The 22,500-nt window shown below is 37.0% G+C and overlaps 1 protein-coding gene across 3 annotated transcripts in view; it reads left to right on the forward strand.

The window, feature by feature from the left end:
• Positions 1-20,499: 20,499 nt before the first annotated feature.
• Positions 20,500-22,500, forward strand: part of LOC136832242 (protein eiger-like) — a 195,126-nt gene continuing 193,125 nt past the window's right edge. For 2 of the 3 annotated variants that reach the window (XM_067093105.1, XM_067093107.1), the window contains exon 1: positions 20,820-21,441. In XM_067093105.1, coding sequence (XP_066949206.1) covers positions 21,181-21,441 — 261 coding nt within the window. In that variant the 5' untranslated portion in view covers positions 20,820-21,180. Of the gene's footprint in view, positions 21,442-22,500 lie in introns of all 3 variants that reach the window. The other variant, XM_067093106.1, reaches the window with a different exon arrangement.

Raw genomic sequence — 22,500 nt, forward strand, 5'->3', positions numbered from 1 at the left:
TATGGTGATGTATTTTTTCGTGGTTGTGCATCTCTCGTCTGATGTTTATTATTTCGTCTAAGACTTGTCGTATGGTAATACTGAATTAGCTCTTATTTTTAGCAATGTCTTTTTAACTGACTAGAGTGTTATTTTCTCTTAAGAAAGCGAATCTCCGAAACTCTCCAAATTCACCGTCATTTCCATTATAAGAAAAGAACTCTTCCTAATTCTCCACATTTCTCTCTTTCTTACTGTACAGAATAGTTTGTTGTCGTTGCGGGCTGTAGAATTTCCGAGAGTTTCATCTTCATAATATTAGAAATTTGCTGAACAGGTGAATATTTTTTTCAAGATGAAGAAGTAAGTGTTGGAATTAGCAATTACACAGAAGCCATGTCATACAACAGCAGACATAGTTTGCAAATCCTTCAAACGCTGCTGATGATATGTGATCTGTGCCGGGTATCCCTTTTGTTTTCAGAAGGCATGAACCACGCACTCTTTAACAGCAGTGACCATAAGCAAAGTCAAAACATTACAGTACAAAGAGAAGGGGGATCGGGAGCAGTGGTAATGAGAATTGTGGAAATTAGATTTTCGTTATGAGCAGAAGCCACGTGTCCATCAGCGTGGAAGAGAGGAGGCACACTGGATTTACAAGGTTTTTTTTTCAGCATAAGAACCGAATAGGATTTATTTCTCTGATTGTGAATTTACTTTCATTTGAAGTCAATAAGTACAGTGATCCTAGGGAAACTAAAAAGTGACGTGGCTAGCAGCAGAGGCAAAGACTTGGAAGAACTGCCGATTTGAATACTACATTGGCGACTTGAGAGCAACACTGGTCGAACGGAAGATCAAAAGGAAAATTTTAATCGGGAGGTGGGTCAAAAGGTCAACATACTTATGACCTTTAATATCACTGTTATGCGTACAAAAGAAGCAACGGCCATTAGAAAATCAAGGAGGAAAAAGTTAAGTATACCTTAGTTTAACCAGACCACTGAGCTGATTAATAGCTCTCTTAGGGCTGGCCCGAAGGATTAGATTCATTTTGCGTGGCTAAGAACCACTTGGTTACCTAGGAACGGGATCTACAGCTTATTGTGGAATCCGAACCACATTATAACGTGAAATGAATTTCTATCACCAGAAATAAATTCCTCTAATTCTTCATTGGCCGGTCGGAGAATCAAACGCAGGACCAGAGTGCTAGCTGAGAACGATACCCACCCGTCCAACGAGGAACTAAATCAACAAGGAAAGCCTAAGGGCACCACACAAGGTGGTATATTGGTTAATATATGTTATCTTACAGAGTGACTGTAAGGCTCCTTTAGAAAAATGATCGACAATAAAAACAGCAAAAGATGTCGAATGACGAGGACTTAATCATAGGCAAGGACTTGATATCATGAGCCAAACGGTGAATAAATTCGATAAAATCTTTCAACAAGGTGGATCTCAAGATCTCCCAGAACTAAGCGGCTGAATTACGTGACGGACCAGTAGATAGAGTATCTAAACTATCAGTCCAGATGACTGCATAAGCCGAGTTACAAAACGACCAGCATGAAGCGCAATAAAATAAATCCGGTAAGAATATAATAAGTTTAAATGAAAGTAAAACCGTTCCTGTAAGGGAACTGTAAACAAAAGTGGTAAAGCAGCAGATTTACATAATAACTCCAGAAGCAAAAACGGTAAACATCATAAATCCTTCGGCAAAACAGTCAGACAAAATGAGCTCACAATAAACCCAGTAGCACAATGGCTGCCATATATGATAACATCATATATCAAGAAACAAAATCGTTAGTTGACTAAAAAAAAAGAAAAAGAGCCACTATAACTCCAGTAGCAAAAGCAGTTAGCACACAACAGATTATAATAAATCCTTTAGCCAAAGCGTTAACATGCACGCGAACATAATAATTGCAGGTTCATGTTAGATAGTGATTAAGGCGCGCTTTCGTAATGAGACATGTTGAGAGCTTCCCCTGACGAGCAGGTTCAAAGGTGAGGATTACGTAAAGATGGCTGCCACTGCCACCTGAGAATGACATTTGGGATATTTTCTCTTTTTTTTTTAATGGGCCGATGTCTTTGCTGAAGGAAAGGTCTTCATAACAACAGCAACAACAATGGCAATGATAATAATAATAATAATAATAATAATAATAATAATAATAATAATAATAATAATAATAATAATAATAATAATAATAATGATTCCGAAAAGGTCTTTTCTCAGGCATATTATATAATATTACAGCAATGCGGGTTTTCATTTTATAATGTTTTTCCTCTTCGACAAGTACTTTTAATGATGCCAAATGAAGCCTGTCGTGCTGCACAAATAATAATAATAATAATAATAATAATAATAATAATAATAATAATAATAATAATAATAATAATAATAATAATAATCATTCGGAAAAGGCCTTCTCTCAAGCATATTAAATGACCTTGCAGCACTGCTGGCATTCATTTTATAATAATTGTTTTTTTTATATAAAATTCTTGCTAATTTCTCTTTCTCGTCAGGTGCTTTTAATGACTCAAAGATATTTCATGTTGCAATAATAATAATAATAATAATAATAATAATAATAATAATAATAATAATAATGCATTTAGAAATGATTACCTAGTTCTTACATCAAAGCCAAGAGTGACACTCAGTGATTCTCACAATAAAGGAAGTTTTTTGCTTAAAACGGTGGCATCAAAATAATAATAATAACATATTTAACATTAATTTCACGGCAAAAGTTCCTTCATATTTTTTTTTAAAGTTTTCTTTTGATGAAGCTGCACAACGACATGGATGGAGATTTGAAACTTTCGTTCCTTCATCATGGTTCGATTGTGTTGCCAGAGTCGAAGCTCAGCCTTAAATACTGTTGAGGTTACTGAAAACCAAGTTCGGATGAAACCAAGAATAAGAAGAACAAGAAAGATATAATTGATATTAGCAGCAATAACATTCTGTGATTGACATAATCAACAGCAACACTGCTCCTCACTTTTTGTGAGGTAATAATAATAATAATAATAATAATAATAATAATAATAATAATAATAATAATAATAATAATAATAATAATAATAATAATAATAATAATAATAATAATAATTCTGCAACTTTCAATCCACACAGGAGTAAATGCTTCTCACTTTGTATTACTTCTTACTTTTTTGTGAGGTACTTATAATAATAATAATAATAATAATAATAATAATAATAATAATAATAATAATAATAATAATAATAATAATAATAATAACCTCTTCAGCAATCTTCAATCCACACAAAAGGAGTCATTGCTATTGACATTATCAACTTTCGCTTCCCACTTTGTGTTGCTTCTCACTTTTTTGAGATAATAATAATAATAATAATAATAATAATAATAATAATAATAATAATAATAATAATAATAATAATAATATTCTCTTCAGCAACCTTCAGTCCACTCAGAAGGAGTCAATGCGATTGACATAATCAGCTTTTGCTTCTCACTTTTTGTGAGATAATAATAATAATAATAATAATAATAATAATAAATAATAATAATAATAATAATAATAATAATAAAACCTTTCCAGCTACCCCCTATCCACACAAAGGTAGTAAACAAACTCCAGGATAGTCTCCCCCAAAACACAGCTCGTATTGCAAGGCCGAGTACCCTACAGCAGGAAGAAAACAATAAAAAAAAATCTCAACAAAAAATACTTTCTCCGTTCTTACGTCAAATTAAGCCGCGCATGATGAATATGAGGTGTGACTTAAAGGTCAGATAATGAGTCCATCGTCTTCCTGGAAGAATGGTCTTATTGTGTCTTTCTCAGGGTCGCTGGTAAGATGATCGATTTTTGGTGGGGGTGCGCTGGAAAGGGGAGACAATGTGCGTGTCTCCGGTGGATCTCCCCGGTCGTGTATTGCTGTCATAGTGGCAGGGAAACGGGTTTATGTACTAGATGTTGGACCTTATATATATACTATATATATATATATATATATATATATATATATATATATATATATATATATATATATATATATATATATATTTATATATATATATACATATATACATATACTGTATAAATATAAATTATATAAATATGTATATATATATATATATATATATATATATATATATATATATATATATATATATATATATATATATATATATATATATATATACTTATGGTCCGGATTTGATAGCTGACTTTTTTAGAAGAAAAGTATATCTTCTGCCAAATCTTTTATAATATTTATTGCATACATAATTTTGAAATCGTAGATTTTACAGCAATATATATATATATATATATATATATATATATATATATATATATATATATATGTATACATACATATACATACATACATACATACATACATACATACATACATATATATGCTATACACACACACACACACACACACACACACTTATGGTTTGGATCTGATAGCTGGCTTTTTTAGAAGAAAAGTTTTATTTTCTGCAAAATTTTATTATATTTATTATTACATCTATAATTTTGAAACCGTAGATTTTACGGCATTATTGTATTTTTAGTTGCTGATTTTTTTTTAACCTTAGAAGGGGTTAATGTTCCATATAAGGCAGCAAACTTCACGTCAAACCTGGATGACAACAAGGATATTTCTTCTTTATTAAACACTCACTCTGTGTGCGTATATGCAAATCAATATTGGTCAGGCAAGGATTGAACAATGAAGCAAAAATATCTATATTATTACTTCTAAAAGAGGTAACATTGAACAATTATGACTTGTTTGCAGGCCGGTCCGGTTAGGTTTGATTTGTTTAGGCTAATTAATTTATTATTATTATTATTATTATTATTATTATTATTATTATTATTATTATTATTATTATTATTATTATTCGATATGGGTATACAATGGGATGGTATAGTCAAACAGGATCATTTACTTGCGAAGTATGATTTCACAGAACCGGATGTTTATAAGATAAAAATATTTGAAAAAAAAAAAAGAATGATTGCTTAAAGATAAACCCAAACGCAGAATAAAACGATTTTAGTTTTCTGAAAAGAAAACTTTTGTGCCGGCTTTGTCTGTCCGTCCGCATTTTATTCTGTCCGCACTTTTTTCTGTCTGCCACCAGATCTTAAAAAGCACTGAGGCTAGAGGGCTGCAAATTGGTATGTTGATCATCCACCCTCCAATCATCAAACATACCAAATTGCAGCCTTCTAGCCTCAGTATTTTTTTAATTTTTTTTATTTAAGGTTAAAGTTAGCCATAATCGTGCGTCTGACAACGATATAAGCCAGCCCACCACGGGCCTTGGTTAAAGTTTCATGGGCCGCGGCTCATACAATATTATACCGAGACTACCGAAGGATAGAGCTATTTTCGGTGGCCTTGATTATACGATGTACAGAAAACTCGATTGCGCATGTTCCAAGAATGTTAATGATCTTCACCGGCTTGACTTAATAGGTGCTTATGATGTTCCTGCCTTTATTTCTTTAATGTTTCTTTCCTCATTCGATCTTATTCTCTTCCTGGCTGTCTATCTCTCTCCCTGTAACTCCAAGATCTACTAAATCTTAAGGAGGAACACCTTGACTGTCTCTCTCTCTCTCTCTCTCTCTCTCTCTCTCTCTCTCTCTCTCTACTAAAATCTACTGAATCTTAAGAAGACACACCTCTACTCTCTCTCTCTCTCCCCCACCTCTCTCTCTCTCTCTCTCTCTCTCTCTCTCTCTCTCTCTCTCTCTCTCTCTCTCTCTGTCTCTGTCTCTGTCTCTGTCTCTCTCTCTCTCTCTCTCTCTCTCTCTCTCTGCAAAATCTAATCTTCAGAATCTTAAGAAGGTCTCTCTCTCTCTCTCTCTCTCTCTCTCTCTCTCTCTCTCTCTCTCTCTCTCTCTCTCTCTCTCTCTCTTTCTCTGTCTCTCTCTCTCTCTCTCTCTCTCTCTCTCTCTCTCTCTCTGATAAAATCTACTGATGTTTCATTCCCAATTATTTGCTGATAAAGATGTAATAGCGTATATGTATGCGTGTATGTGTGTGTGTGTGTGTGTATGTGTGTGACTGCAGTTAAACCAGTCATTTAATTTGAAAAGGACGAGAAAAAATATTTTCGTTGCTTTTCTGAACTGGAGAGTTTTTCTGACTGAGTCTTTGATAACGACTGTATAAAACAGCTGATGATGATATAATTATATAGAAAGGGAACATAAAAAATTAAATAGAGAAAAATGAGAGAGAGAGAGAGAGAGGGTGCGAAGTAATCGTAAGTTACTATAAGTTAAGTGTACCTTAGTTTAACTAGACCACTGAGCTGATTAACAGCTCTCCTAGGGCTGGCCCGAAGGATTAGACTTATTTTACGTGGCTAGGAACCAACTGGTTACCAGCAACGGAGCCTACAACTTGGTCAGGAATCCGAACCACATTATGACGAGAAATGAATTTCTATCACCAGAAATAAATTCCTTCTAATTCTTCATTGGCTGGTCGGAGAATCGAACGCGGGCCTAGGAGAGTGCTAGCCGAGTACGATATCGACCCATCCAATGAGCAACTAGAAGTAATCGTAAACATAATATACACGTACATACGTTCGTACATATACACACACACAAACATATATATATTATATATATACACTATATGTATATATAAATTATATATATATATATATATATATATATGTATATATATAATTTATGCAGTGATATTTATGAAAATTATTGGTCTATTATTTCTTTTATGTTATATGTATATAGTATATATACATATATATACATATATATATATATATATATATATATATATATATATATATATATATATATATATATATATGCGAAAAGCAAGACATAGTACCAACTACGTCCATGGCATCACTGCAGGTCAGGGACGTGGCAACACTGCGAATGTTAATGACTGCGGCCGTCCGAAATTAAGAATGAGATGTGGACCATTCACTTAGTGATGATGAAATTATTCCAATTAAGCGTTATCTTGTCTTACTCCTTCTCTCGATCTCGGGTAGCGCTAATGTGCTAACGAACAAGGCGAGATAAGAGAGATATGTGAGATAAGAGAGAGAGAGAGAGCGAGAGAGAGAGAGAGAGAGAGAGAGAGAGAGGGAGTTTTCGACTCCATGACTGGGATAGACTAGAAGCATAAAACTCCATAAGGCGAGGTGAATGATTGGACTGTAAATCAACGATTACAGATCGCTCTAGATTTTATCGAGATCAGTTGAGCATGAGTATTAGCCAAGTCTTGTCTCAACTTTATACGTTTAGTCAGAGAGAGAGAGAGAGAGAGAGAGAGAGAGAGAGAGAGAGAGAGAGAGGTATTGTGGCAGAGGTTTACTTGTTGACATTTTCCTGGATTTTGCTTTATTGAGTCTCTTGTCGAACCACTCCCCCGCCTCTCTCTCTCTCTCTCTCTCTCTCTCTCTCTCTCTCTCTCTCTCTCTCTCTCTCTCTCTCTTCTCCTTAGTCTTGTCAAGAATTTCTACGGAAACATAATTCAGTCCTCAGTTTATCTTCTGTTTGGGAAAGCTAATAGATTACTGAGTGATTTCTGTGTCTCAGTCTTCCTCTGTCTGCTTGCCTGTCAGTCTTCCTCAGTCTTTGAAAAATCGAAATTTTCAAGATTATATACCGATAAATCCTTTCTCTCTCTCTCTCTCTCTCTCTCTCTCTCTCTCTCTCTCTCTCTCTCTCTCTCTCTCTCTCTCTCTCGATATCTTTTTCAGCGCTGTGCACCAATTTTCAGCTTTAGCTTTAGTGTTTTTACCCCCAAATCATTTCAAGTCTAAACACCATTCACAAGAAATATCCCTTCCTCTCTCTCTCTCTCTCTCTCTCTCTCTCTCTGTCTCTCTCTGAAAAATCTTTTCGAGAATATCAACCAATTCTTCAGGACAGGAAACAGAGGCAGTTCAAAATGTTTTTAGTGAGCCTAATCTATCTGTCTTGTGTTACCCAGGGTAGTCTTCTGAGACCTTCTTTGTTTTTAGTCTTAGTAAACTAGATAGCGTGATATACATTTGATATTGCTCTTATTGCAGTTATTTCCTGGTCCTCATTATCATAAACTCAGAGCAGCTGTCAATGGAGTATGAAGCTTATCTCAAGCACAGCTTAGCCAATATCGATAAACCGATCTCGTACCAAGTGTCAACTTGATCGTCCGCCCTTCCTGGTAATCATGTACCATGCATCAATCCACCATTCACCTTGACTGATAAGTCAGGGTCTCATACCATGTACCAGCCTTATCATTTGCTTTTACTGATAAACTGGTTTTGTATCATGCATCAGCTTCACAAAATACATTTACTTGTAAGATAGCTTCGCACCTCACATCAGTTGGTTTCGCATCATGCAGTAATTCCATCATTGACTTGCTGATAAGCAAATTTCACGCCATGAATAAGCCCCGCTGTTCAATCCTACTGATAAGCAGGTCTTGTACCATGCATCAGCCTATCACTCGCCTTTACTGATAAGGTGGTTTCGTACTATGCATCAACCCAAATTATCCTCTTACTGATAAGTCAGTAACGTGCCAATCATCAGTTCCTGCTTTCGTTGTGCAGTGGTAAAGATTTAACCAAATGATTCTTGGCCATTTGACTACACTTGATGATAACCATTTTAAAAAATCAAAGGACTATTTAATGCTGAATGCAAGCTCTGTGTTGGCTTTCCCAAGAACTACTGCATCTTTTTAGCTGTGGTTATATAAATGCCTCTTGCTGCAGGCTGTTTGCTTTATAACTTCTCGAATACTGTTCAATTGCATTAATGTTAGGATCATTCCACTACCTCTCTATTTATGCAAAATGTTTTTGATGGCAGGTTTACTAATTCTATTATTATTTTTCATTTCAGTGATGAAGTGCAGCCAAAAGAAGAGGAAATGTAGTATAACCATGATCAAAAGACTAATAACAAGCGGTCCATGAGCCACACTTGCTCAGATGGGCCACTTTACTGCATTCATAAACATGTGGCTAAGTTTATTCCTGTATATTCCCTTGTATAACTTTGGACACCAATTTTGGGCCCTGCCACTCCCCTCCGCCAAGTTTTTTAACAGTGTTCATCCACGCTATGTGAGAAACATTTCAGGTAGATTTTTTTTATCTTTAATCTAACGGATTATACAGATTTTTAAATAACTCCATCCTATATTCAATGCTTGTCATTTATCTACCCTTGGAATGGGGCATGGCCCAGTTTAACCACACTTAAATCCCTTTTACCCAAAGATCCTTTGTGAAAAATTTTGTTGCAACTGATCCGGTGGTTGCAGAGAAGGCGAAAATGTGAAAGGTTTACACTCGACAAACTTTGCTTAAAAAGTCCATTTGAGCTTTCAGCTCAGGTCAGCTAAATTAAGATTTGGACCAAAGTCCTATTATTTCGTTCTTTGCTTTTTCTCGTAAAATTTGTCTCAATAAATAGTCTCCCTCCTAACATTCAATTATGCATTCTAATTGAATTTTAAATTGTAAACGTCCTACGTAATTAGGTGTCACCCCTTTGTTCCCTTTAATGTAAATTTAGAGTTACTTTCCTGCAAAACAGAAGGTAGACAATCTTAAAAAGGATTGCAGTGATACCTTGACGAGCCATACCTTAGCCACAAACCTATTCATTTCACGGCTGCTACGTATTTATCCCTTTGTTTCTTTATCTGTTTCATTGTTAGGCCTCGTTTGTTTATCGTGAAACTGACCTCCCACTTTCCCTTATTCTGTTTTTGTTTTTCTCTCAAATGGACATCCAGTTCGTAGGACGTGGTAGCAAAAGGCCTCTTGCTCCGTAAGAGTAAATGGATTAAATTATGATTATGAGTGACAAAGCCAATAATATTCTCCCACTCGAATTTTCTCATGATTATTCGACAGTACTGCCCTCTCTCTCTCTCTCTCTCTCTCTCTCTCTCTCTCTCTCTTTCATGGTGAAGGGCGAAAGGTGTGTTACCCCTTCCAGGGTGAATTCAAGTGTGAAAGGGCATCATCCCCCTCCCCCCCCCTCCCCCCTTCTCCCTTCATGTAAGCAGGTTGTTCTCCAGTTTTTATTAGCTAAACAACCGGTGCCAGGATTCAAGCATGTACCTTGAACGCTTACACATGTTTGACAACTTTTTTTTCTCGGTTTTGTATTTGTTTTTTCTTTTTTTGTTTTGTTTTGTTTTACAGGGATCCAAACATTGTGTTACGTTCATTAAGTCCTGAAGATATGGGGATGGGGAGGGTTAGAGAGGGGGGGGGGGAGCCGCGCTGTTCTCGATATAGGTGTCCCAGAGACCCTCGCAAATCTTTCTTTGTTTGTGTTTATTTGTTCTTTATTTGTTTCACTTCTTTTACTCCAGAAGGTTTGCCTTAATAGCTTTCGAGAATCTTCCTTCTTATTTTACTTGTTCTCCTTATTTTGTTAGCGGAACTGCTATTTGTTTACCTCTTTCTTAGTATATTCTCATTTCAGGCTTCGTGTTTCAGTGTCAACGATTTATTTTCCTGCAGATATTTTAGATTTATTCTGAATTCGTGATGTTTTCGTTGTGTCGGCTCAATTCGTAAGTTATTCGGGTATGATGAGATGACGTCATATGGTACGAATATATTCTAGTTGACAGCATGTGAACTGTCAGACTGTCTCTCAAGTGACATCAAAAACTATTCAGGAATCCGAAACAAAGAATATTTACCTAGGAGAAATCTGTCGCTACAGATGACCTACCACAAGCAGGACTTTCTAGAGACTCTCTCTCTCTCTCTCTCTCTCTCTCTCTCTCTCTCTCTCTCTCTCTCTCTCTCTCTCTGTGTGTGTGTGTGTGTGTGTGTGCGTGTGTGTGCGTGTGTTTCATAGGCTGGATCTTCATTCGAGTCTGTACTTTGCACCTCCAGAAACATATATTACCTTACCTTATTTTAAGTGCCTTATTTTATCTATTTATATATTTTTCTTTGTCGATTCATACCCACCAGCCGGGCATTCCATTTAAATCATTCATAGGTTATAAATGACACTGTCCTACTCAAGGAGAGTAGTACCGACAATCACCTCACACGATTGCACTGCCAGGCATTGCGGAGTTGTTTTGCAGCGTCGCGCTGACGCAAGCTTCAACCCCTTTCATTCATTTTAATATGCGTCCGTTCACATTCTCCGTCTTCTATCTTACTTTCTACCTTCTCCGAACAATTGATTCAATATTATTTTCAGCACCGAATGACCTCATAGGCCTCAGTGCTTGGCCTTTGGCCTAAATTTTATATTCCACTCTAATAAATGGCTTTTTGACTTCTATTTAATTTATTGGGAATTCACGTAAATGTATTTCGTTTAACAAATTCTTACTCCATAAACCCACTTTCACTGTGAGCCCGTGTTCGTCTGTGCCAACACATTTTCTATACACTGGCGAATTATTCCTTACTAAGTAATTCATACTCCATACATCTATGTTTTGCTTAGTTTATTCAATTTCCATATGCCTTCAGTGCTCTTATGTCATTCAGTCATTATTCAGTCATATCCATCTGATCTTTTTCATACTCCATATAATTAGATTCCTTTAATTTTGTTCATTTCCTATACATGTTCCCTGATTAGTCGTGTCTCCTGTACCTGTATTCTTCTGGGCTCATTAGTGTTTCTGAAACTATTCTAATCTCCATTTATACATTCTCCATACTCCTGCATTCCTCCTCTCATACACCATTTTGTATTCCTATCGGCTAATTCGTGAATCATATACCTGCATTTCTCCCCCTTTCCCCGTTTTTAACACCTGCGTTCCTTTCAGCTTTTTTGTTTTTACGCCTGCATTTCTCTCAGCTTATTTCTGACTCATACACCTCCATTCCCTTCAGCTTATTCATGTCTCATACACCTGCATTCCTCTCAGCTCATTCTTGATTCATACACCTGCATTTCTTTCAGCTTATTCATGCTCCTTGCACCTTCATTTCTCTCAGCTTATTCCTGATTCATACACCTGCATTTCTTTCAGCTTATTCATGTTTCTTACACCTGCATTCCTCTCAGCTTATTCCTGATCCATACACCTGCATTTCTTTCAGCGTATTCATGTTTCTTACACCCGCATTCCTCTCAGCTTATTTCTGATTTACACACCTGCATTCCTATTAGTTTATTCATACTCCACACTAATGCATTCTTCTCAGTTTATTTATGTTCCTCACATCTGTAATCCTTTTAGCTTTTCATGTTTCTTCCATCTGAATTCCTCTTACCTTATACATGAACCATATGCCTGCAGACATTAACACCTCACTCACATCATGTTTACTTGCAATGTCTCATCAGATTCATGATAATGCATTTGCATGGCTGTGATGTCATTTTGAATTTCATAATCGAGTTAATAAAACACGTACTTTCATCTCATTTCAAACACACACTACATTTGTATTCCATTTTCCATACAACTACTCTCCCATTACTTCATTCGTTTCATTATACTGCGTTCCTCTCAACTTGCACCTGCTCTATGCATCTGCTTCCTTAAAATCTAATTTATTCTTAGTACTTCTGTATGTTTCTTTACTCATTAATAATCACTTAGCAGATATTTTTCTCAGCTAACTCATCCTTCAAGCTTGCACATTCATTTCAGCTCGTTCTTATTATGCTTTCAGGAATTCCTCTCAGCTCTTTAATACTGTACTCACTACTTACCCATATCTACGCGTCTTTTTTTTTTTTATCTCATTCATACTCTGTACTCCCACATCCCAGTAACCTCATATCAGCTCATTCATATCCAGTTCTCATACAATCCTTTTCCACTCAGCTACTTGCTACATCTACGACCTTTGTGCTCATCCTACACACTATATTCTCAGAATTCACGTTTAATTCAGTCATATAATATTTACTCCTGTATCCCACTTAGCTCATTCCTACCCTGCTATCCCACTGCTCATTCACACGGTTATTGCGGATTCCTGTTAGCTCATTTCTCATTCATCCTCTATTACTGCACACTACTCATTCACTTTCTGTCATTGTGCATTCCCCTCAGCTCATTCCTACTCTGTTGTTCCACCCTGCTAACTCACACTGTTATTGTGCATTCCTCTCTCTTCATTCACACTCTGCTACTACACTCTGCTCATTCACAACGTTATTGTGAGTTCTTCTTGGTTCATTCATACACTCATTTTCCACCTTACTCATTCACGACGTCATCGTGCATTCCTCTCAGCTCATTCCTACTCTTTATTCCACTCTGCTCATTCGCGCTCTTGGGGAGCATTCCTCTCAGCTCATTCCTATTCTCTTATTCCACTCTGCTCATTCACGCTCTTAGGGAGCATTCCTCTCAGCTCATTCCTACTCTGTTATTCCACTCTGCTCATTCACGCTCTTATGGAGCATTCCTCTCAGCTCATTCCTACTCTCTTATTCCACTCTGCTCATTTACGCTCTTAGGGAGCATTCCTCTCAGCTCATTCCTACTCTGTTATTCCACTCTGCTCATTCACGCTCTTAGGGAGCATTCCTCTCAGCTCATTCCTACTCTGTTATTCCATTCTGCTCATTCACACTATTGTGGTGCATGCCTCTCAGTTCATTCCTACTCTGTTATTCCATTCTGCTCATTCACACTATTGTGGTGCATTCCTCTCAGTTCATCCATATTCTGCTATTCCACTCTGCTCATTCACGCTCTTAAGGAGCATTCCTCTCAGCTCATTCATGCTCTCTTATTCCATTCTGCCCATTCACACTCTTATCGTGCATTTCTCAAATATCATTCATACTTTGTACGCGCGAATGCCACTCGGTTAATTCATACCCTGTGATCACGCACCCCTATTACCTCATTCACACTATATAAGCGCGCATTCCACTCTGCTCATTCACGCGCTGTACTTTTCTCAAGGTCAGCTGATATGCTTGAGCGTCACGCTTCGTCACGGGGAAAAATCGAATTCTAGTAGCGTGTACTGTTCACTGTATGGCGATGTACCTTTAGTATGTTTGTAGTGGTTTATTTCTTTTAGTTAATAAGAATGGTTATATAAATTTACAGATACGAGTTTAGTAGCGGGGAACAAATGATATTTTCTTTTTTGATTCTTTGAAGTTTTACCTCCCTTGTGTTCTTGTACTAACATTTTATTCATTGGATCGTCATTCTTAATTTGCTTGTATTATCTTTTTGGACGTAATTAGAATTAGTCTCTGGTTTAGCTACTTCCTGCATAATGTTATCAGGCCGAGATGGTTTTTTTGGCAGCAACAACCATTTTATTGTCTCAATCATAAGAGAGAAAATGAGATTTTAAATTTGTTTTAGGTGGTTTCAATATGATTCTTTTCTAACGGTGTTGTTATTGGTTCGCAAATATTAGAAACTGACCTTCTTTGCTCGCGAACAATTACTACTATTTCGTCTGTGTAATTCGGGTGTATGACTTCAGTATTGTATATAACAAAGCCTGTCCGTTTTTCCTTTCGCTCACTTCATTGGGTCGACGTCCTCATTGTGACTCATATAGCTCTAGCACCGGACAACTTCCAGTTGCTCTGCTTCTCTCAGCCATAATCCAGTAATGTCGAACTTCTGCACGCAGTTCACTCAAACTCTCCAAGAGGCTACCTTTCCAGCCTTCCCTGGGTCTATCCGCTCCACTTTTTGGCACCCATATATGCGTATATTATGCCTTATAATACGACTAATCTGTCCATACGTTAAAATGAAGCTGAGAGTTATAAGAGAGAGAGAGTCGGGGTAACCTACGGCTGATCAACTTCATGCTTAAGCTGCCGTCGGCGGTATGTTTACTTTGTCTATTGTGCGCCGATCAGTGACGAGAGAAGATGGCACACTGTAGGCATTACTGAAGGGTGTTTGAGACGTCCCTTTGGCGCCTTGGTGAATCTGCTTTTTAGCATCTTACGTTATCTCCATTCCCGATTTCTTTCTTCAGTCTTGCTGTCCAGCACCTCTAACTTACTTATTAGTGTTACTGTGGGTTTTCTCCCAGCTTCACCTTTAAATCCTTGTACTTCATCTTTATTTTGTAGGTCTCTGGCTTGCTGTCCAACCACTCTAACTCCCTCCTTTCACTCCCTTAAGCGCTGAATGGGCGTAAGTGCCTTAGTGCTTGGCTTGACAGGCTAAAATTCATAAGATAAAACCAAAGTCTCTCTAAAGCTAGAGAGGCTGGTACCAGGCTGAATTACCCTAGACTGACATTCTGGCCGTAGGCTGGCGGGCAGTGGAAGTTATACACAGAAAAAAGTAAATACATGGATACAAAATGCATTTTATTTGGTAGGACAGAATATGACTGCCTCTTGTCTCCTCGATTTGTCACTAAGATGTTACCGTTACCAGTAACTAAGTATTGCTGTTTGAACCATTTCGGTGCTTTGTTGGTGTGCCCACTTTTACCTCATGTTTCTCTGTACAGAATCAAAACGGGATATTTGTGTCTGGAGATAGTTTTTACTGAGAGTTCTTTTACTTGTTTTATATAAACTTTGACTTGTGTAAGCCGTGAGAGTATTCTTAGTCACGTGAGTACTTGATGAATGTTACGTAAGGGAAAATACCAAGGTAATTAGTAGTTAATTCTCGGCATACTATTCATTTCTTGCGTTAATGCCCATAGCTCCTGTAGGGCCATTTTGTAGGATTAAAAAAGACAAAATTTTCAGTGTTGAGGGTCTAACCAAGATACTTTTCTGAAGTAGAAAGAATTTATAGAGGATAGGCAAAAACCGCCTAATTATGTTTATTTAATGTAAGGCTTCGTTTTCTTTTATTTTTCCATTTTATCTTTCAGTCTCAATGTTTCTTTCAGCAACACTGAATTTCTAACCTCGTCGTCTGTCGGTATTTTGTCTATATATGTAAAGTGCTTCAGAATAGCTGGAGCCATTAACCATGTGTCAACATTATTAAGAACAACGGCAATCTAGGTATCAAATCTCTACTTCAACAGTAACTCCTTAAGAAGAGAGGCTTGAAGTGATCTGAAAAACAGTGAGCGGTTTTGCTCCTTTTTTTTTTATTTCTTAGGCCCCCCTAATGTGTTCTCATTCACTTACGTAACTACTTAACTACTTCTGTTTATCTTACCTCAACTTTATTCATATCTCGTTCACCCATCTCAAGATTAAGAAGCATTCAACGATGAATGATTTTCAACGTAAAAGAAAAAAACAAATGGTATTTTTTATCGGGATTTGAAAGCAAAAAAAAAAAAATTGAAATGAAAATAACGCTCATGAGGAAGTTGGTCAAAAGATGCTCGGTAATCACTTCGCTCCGACGGAGATTGGTAAAGCGATGTACGATAATGACCCAACGCCAACGAGATGTCAATAAGACATTCCTTATGGGCTTCTTATGTCAACACATCAACGACATTACGTAATTTCTCATGGGCCTCTTATGTCAGCGTTGCACTTCTGTTGCATAATTTCTTGAAAACCATTCATGACTTCTTTGCTGAGCGTTTACGTAACTGGCGATGAGATATTGAGGTCGATTTTGTCTAGATATTAGGCGGGTTTACGTATGTCACCATCACTGGAAAACATTACCTGTTTTGAAATAAGGTCAGTGCTGTTTCTTCGACGTTTTGTAAACATACACCATTAGAAAATAACCTCTGGGAGCAAGAAATGGTGGACTAAGTGCTATGGTGATGTTTCGTGTCTCTGTCGAGATGGTTATCATTATAAATTTTTATTTCCTCATCACACTTCTTTCACCAGGTCCTAGTGAAATCTGACAGGGGAATTATTCAGTATGTTTAAAACAATGACCCAAAACAATAACCCACTTCAAAGGTCACAAGGTCAACAAAAGTGACAAAATTCAACAAGAACTGGATATGGATATTTCTATAAATATAATAACTTCAAACACAATTGTGATAATATTTCAGCTGCCTATCAGTTTCCAGTCATATGTCATATCAAAGCCTTGCAGAAAGTCTAAGTAAAGTGTAAATTCATATTTTCTTCGCTTTCGGAGAATGAGTAGAAGAGGACGTTATTTCTTACGCTGAACTGGGGAGAATAATGGAGACTGATCTGAAACGGCTCTTTTAAAATATAATGAAAAATAATGAAACAAATAATTGTGAAAATTGAAATAAAGATTTGCTTCAGGATCTCAATCTCTAGAACAATAAGGAAATTCTTATGGAAAATTAGTATTGTTAATATCTAGAAGAGTGCGTACATTCATATGTAGTCAGTTAAAAAGCCCAAAAACTTAACCCAAAAAATTAAATATTTAAGATTATATATGAGTTAATAGGTAAATTTCATCAAAAGAAAGACCAGATTCACTTGGAACAGGTGAAGTGATAATGACAAAAAGATGACAAGACATTACAGGCAGTAACAATAGTACTAATAATGATGATGATGATAATGATTTTATGAAATTTAGGCTGACAAGCAAAGCACTGGGGCACTTTCAGCCAATCAGCAGTCAGGACAGTGCAGAGAGGGAGCTGGAGTGGCTGGACAGCAAAATCAAGAGATTTAGAAAATTAAGGAGATGAAGCACTAGGAGCTAAAGATGGAACTGGGGAAAAACCCCCACTGAGAAGTAATAGTTAGAGAAGTTGAATAGCTAGAATAAAGAACGCTGCGAACACACATTAGGAGTGCCTACAGGCACTACGAGGTAAAAAGTTATACTTAGTTTTACTTCAGACCACTGAGCTGATTAACAGCTCTCCTAGGGCTGGCCTGAAGATTAGACTTATTTTACGGCTAAGAACCAATTGGTTACTTAGCAACGGGACTTACAGCTTATTGCCAGAAAATCCGAACCACATTATAGTGAGAAAATGAATTTCTATCACCAGAAATAAATTTCTAACTCTTTCATCAGCCCGCCGCGGGAATTGAACTCCGGCCCATCGAGTGACAGTCTGAAGCTCAGCCGACTCGGCCAACAAAGGGTACCACGTGAGGTTACTGAGGGTACTACCCTCCTTCGGAAAAGATGATAATTTTAATGACACAGGTGATGGAAGTAATCTTAGGAAGAGTGCCAGAAGAAATAACGACAAAAGGTGTAACAGAAATCAAAGTCACTTACATAAACATTCAAATAGGTTCCTGTCATTATTCAGAACCGTCAAGACAGAAACTCATTCATTAACGTCTTGGGCATCTAAGACTGGGTAATGCTGCGAATGTCGTGGAGAATAATGTGACAATATATTGTTTTTTTCAGTAGTTTAATGATGATTAAACATCTCTTATCAAATTAAGAGGTTTTACAAATAGTTTCTCTTCTCAGTGCATTGTAAGCATGATGACCATTCATTATATCATGATTATATTCATCCCACTCTCAAGAATGATTCATCATTCATTGTGTTCATACCTTACAAGATCACCCACTTTTTCAATAATATCTCATTATACTCATTTTATTTAAAGTTTTCTGGATTCGATTCACCGTACTATTACAGATTATCGATTACCTTGATGAGCAGTCATTTTCTAAAAATGTATTTATTGCGCCTTTCGGGAGATCTGTATCCAAAAATGTTATCAATTATATCTCAAATGATAATAAAATATCCCTTTTAACTGAAAGATTATTGAATTTACCTAAAAGATTATACATATCTTAAAGGTTCCTCATTGTAGTCTTCAAAATTACTCATCCTAAAGTGATTATTCAGTATAACTTTATAGATTATCATTTTCAAATGATCATTCATTATACCCCGAAGTACTTATATTAAGTAAAGGATGATAAATTGTGTTACTTAAAGCAATGAATTCTCTAAAGTACTGTTCATTATATGAAACGTTCTATGTAATTATAAATATAATGACCTATCTTAAGCAAGTAATCCTCATGACTTTAAAATGCTCCATTCTCTAAAACGCAATTCATTGCGTCTTTAAATATTGTTCATCTCGCATGAGGCCGTTCATTTTACTTTAAAAAATACTTCCATTCGATAAATTGTAATTGTTTTTACTTTTCAAAACTTTACACGTACTAAAGGTAGTTGATTTTATTCACCATCCTAAATGATTGCTCTTTCCATGCATGGATTGAGTACATACGTATTTTAAATTCTTTTACTCCATATTTTACAGGTTACCCCATATGTCTCGAGTAGTTGCTCACTATCAGCTTGTTCATTTCTCCTGCAAAGGTTATCTGTGGTACAAATGGAAATTATTCACTGAGCCTGCAGTGTTTCGTCACTGAGTTTTACAGGTTTTCTTTGTGTTCTTGTAGATTTTTCACTGTATATCAGTGTAATGCATAACTTTTACCTATCAAACTCTTACGTTGTTCACTGAATTCATGAGTTTATTAATTATGATCCTAAGGAGAATTCACTGCAATATTTTTTTAAATGCAATATTGAGTGTTTCACACATTACCATCAAGTTAAAAACTGTATTTCTAATTTACTTATTATCTCAAAAGTCATTCACCGAATTCTTTGAACTCTTTTCCTCACATCACTGCAGAGATAAGTTGTCTTAAAGGTTATGTATTCAGGTGAATGTTATTTAAAGGTCATCGACTGTGAGAGGTTGTCCATTAGTTTAAATGTTATTGACTGCACTCGTAAAGAAAATATCCATTACCTTATCAGTTTTCACTGTTCCATAAAAGGTGTCCATTTGCTTAAAGAATTTATGCTGCATTCTAAAATGCCTTACAGATTATTCAATGTAATTTTAAACTATTTACTGCATTTATCTAAATGATATCCACTGTACTATTTGCGGAGGCCTGGTGACTTGAAGATTATTTCCTGCATTCGTAAAGGGTTCATATTGATTCTTATATCGAAAATTAACGGTCCTAATATAATCTGATAAAACAATGAGAATGACAAGAACTGGGGGAACGGCTGTAAATAGGGCTAACATGAAAATTCAATTTAGTTACAATTCGTGTAAAAGGAAGAAAGAAAAGAGAGTTACCCAGTCTTCTTCTCTGTCGAATCACTTTATCTTTTTACTATTTGACATCGTGTCACCCTCCTCGTCACCCTCGAACTGATTATTAAATCAATCAGTCATTCTGTCCTTTGGCTATGATTGATGGCGTTTAAGGCTCACCGTGAGCCGTGGAAACTCGATTTCTATAACGATATGAGAAGTGATTATCAGCCGTTACAGCTAATATACTTCTCGATCATTATGTATTGATAACAACTATTTCTGAAGAAGCATGTCACGCAGTTTCATGACTTTTTGGTGTGTTTCATGAGAATGCATTCGTATAGGATAATAATAATAATAATAATAATAATAATAATAATAATAATAAGAAGAAGAAGAAGAAGAAGAAGAAGAAGAAGAAGAAGAAGAAGAAGAAGAAATAGAAGAATAACCGAATGAATGAATGAGACAAATGGCAGAAATTGTATCCTAATCGCCGCAATTGTCAATGAACGCCAACAGAGACGCAGTTTCAAGAAAGCCTGAGCTCTTTCTAGAAGTGGCCGTTCTTCTCCAAGCAGCAGCCTCTGAGGCAGGTCCGTGGCATATCTCCTCCTCGGGCAGGAAGGCTCGTGACCTTGATAACACGTGTTTCGGTGCAGGAAAGACATTCATGCCAGAGGTAAACAATACCCCCTTCCTCTAACATGCCCTCCGTCATGGCATTCTGATGATGCACGAGGGCGTGGGTGGGGGATGCCAATAGAGTGCTTGCAGGATTGGCTCGCATGTGCGTAGGGGGGAGCGGGTGAGTGCGTGTGTGCGTGGTCCAGTGCATAAAAGCGTGGCGCAGGGATCTTGCTGGGTAGTGCCGTTCGTGGCAGCCGAGTAGAAGGTAACATTCGTGCCCAGTCTCTGCACCCTCGCGTCTAACACGTTGGCTTCACTCTCCCGACCGACACGTGGGGCTCCCGGCGTCCGGACAGAGATAAACCGCGAGAGATCTGAGCAGTCACCTCCGAGAGGGAGGCTGAGTTTTTCCAGAGGCGTTCTTTCTGATTAAAAACTTCAAGCACGCTTTTAAAAGACTTCCAGGCGCTGTCATTGCAATTCATTATCTGAGCCGTATAGCTTGGAGGGTTTTGGAGTGAACGCCCTCCCTTGTACACAATACTTCCAGCCTCAGCAGCGCCTTCGATCGTCGCAGACATGGAAAAGACGCCCATGTACGCTGTGGTGACGCCCTCCGGCCCCAAGAAGTCCCGCCGGGTGATATGGGTGGCTCTGGCCGTCAGCTTGGTCGGTCTCATAATCGCGGGCGTGACAGGTTACGTGGAGAAGCGCCAGATCGACCGAGTGAACGCCCTCGAAGAGACCGTCCTGCAGATGCAGCTCCACATGGAGCAACTCCTCCAGTTCACTCACGAGTACCTCGAGTACGAGGAGGAGGAGGACCTCGACAATCCTCAGGTAAGGCCTCCCAGTTTTCGATCTCATCTTCCTGTGAGAGAAATGCCGCTGAGACGGAGAAATATTCTTAATCACTGTATATCCCTATTCGTCTGTTTGGAGGCAGACGGCACTGGCAACCGTGTGCTATTGTGCTATTGTTGAGTACGGGCGCAGAGTAAAAAAGTAATGTAGAATGACTGACTGATTGATTTGATAATGAAATGTATAGTAAGATGAACAATCATCATCATGTCGATAAAAAGAGCTTCAGTGCAAAGAAAGTAATTTATACATTTATTCATTTGCTAATTCACTAAAGGACCGAGGGAATAGATAACGCAATAGCCGCATTAATCTAACTGAAAAAAGGAGCAGAAATGGTTACATAATAATAATAATAATAATAATAATAATAATAATAATAATAATAATAATAATAATAGGGACTTTCACCCCGAGGGAACAACACGGAACACGAGATGAATACAAATTACTTTGCACCGTTATAATAGTGAGCTTTTCTAATAGCGTAAATAATTATGGGAATAATTTCGTGTAATAAACCACTCAATCAAGTTGTCCTAGTTTAGTTTAATCAGCAGAGTAGTTATTAAGACGGCAAAAAATGCGAACAAATTATAGGGTCAAACTATGAACCTCAGCACGACAATCATCTATGACTTGATTGTATCATTTGCAATTAAGTGCATGAAAGTCTCAATCTTCCTATCTAGATGGATGAATGTGCATACATATGAGAATATATATATATATATATATATATATATATATATATATATATATATATATATATATATATATATATATATATATGTGTGTGTGTGTGTGTGTGTGTGTTTGTGTGTGTGTGTGTGTATGTGTGTGTGATGTTGCTACGCTCATCAGCAGATGTGTTTTCTCTTAAGGATATCGTGTTGCGAGTTGCAATCTGACATCCCTTTCAACAATTGGTGTTCATCGTCACGTATTTATGAAGAGTTTTGTAAGAGATTAATCGATGGCCTTGGGGTAGATTCTTTTTATCAATATTCTTTCAATAACTTTTCTCTCTCTTTT

This window comes from Macrobrachium rosenbergii, chromosome 49, assembly GCF_040412425.1.
Source record: "Macrobrachium rosenbergii isolate ZJJX-2024 chromosome 49, ASM4041242v1, whole genome shotgun sequence".
In the NCBI taxonomy this organism is placed as follows: domain Eukaryota; kingdom Metazoa; phylum Arthropoda; class Malacostraca; order Decapoda; family Palaemonidae; genus Macrobrachium; species Macrobrachium rosenbergii.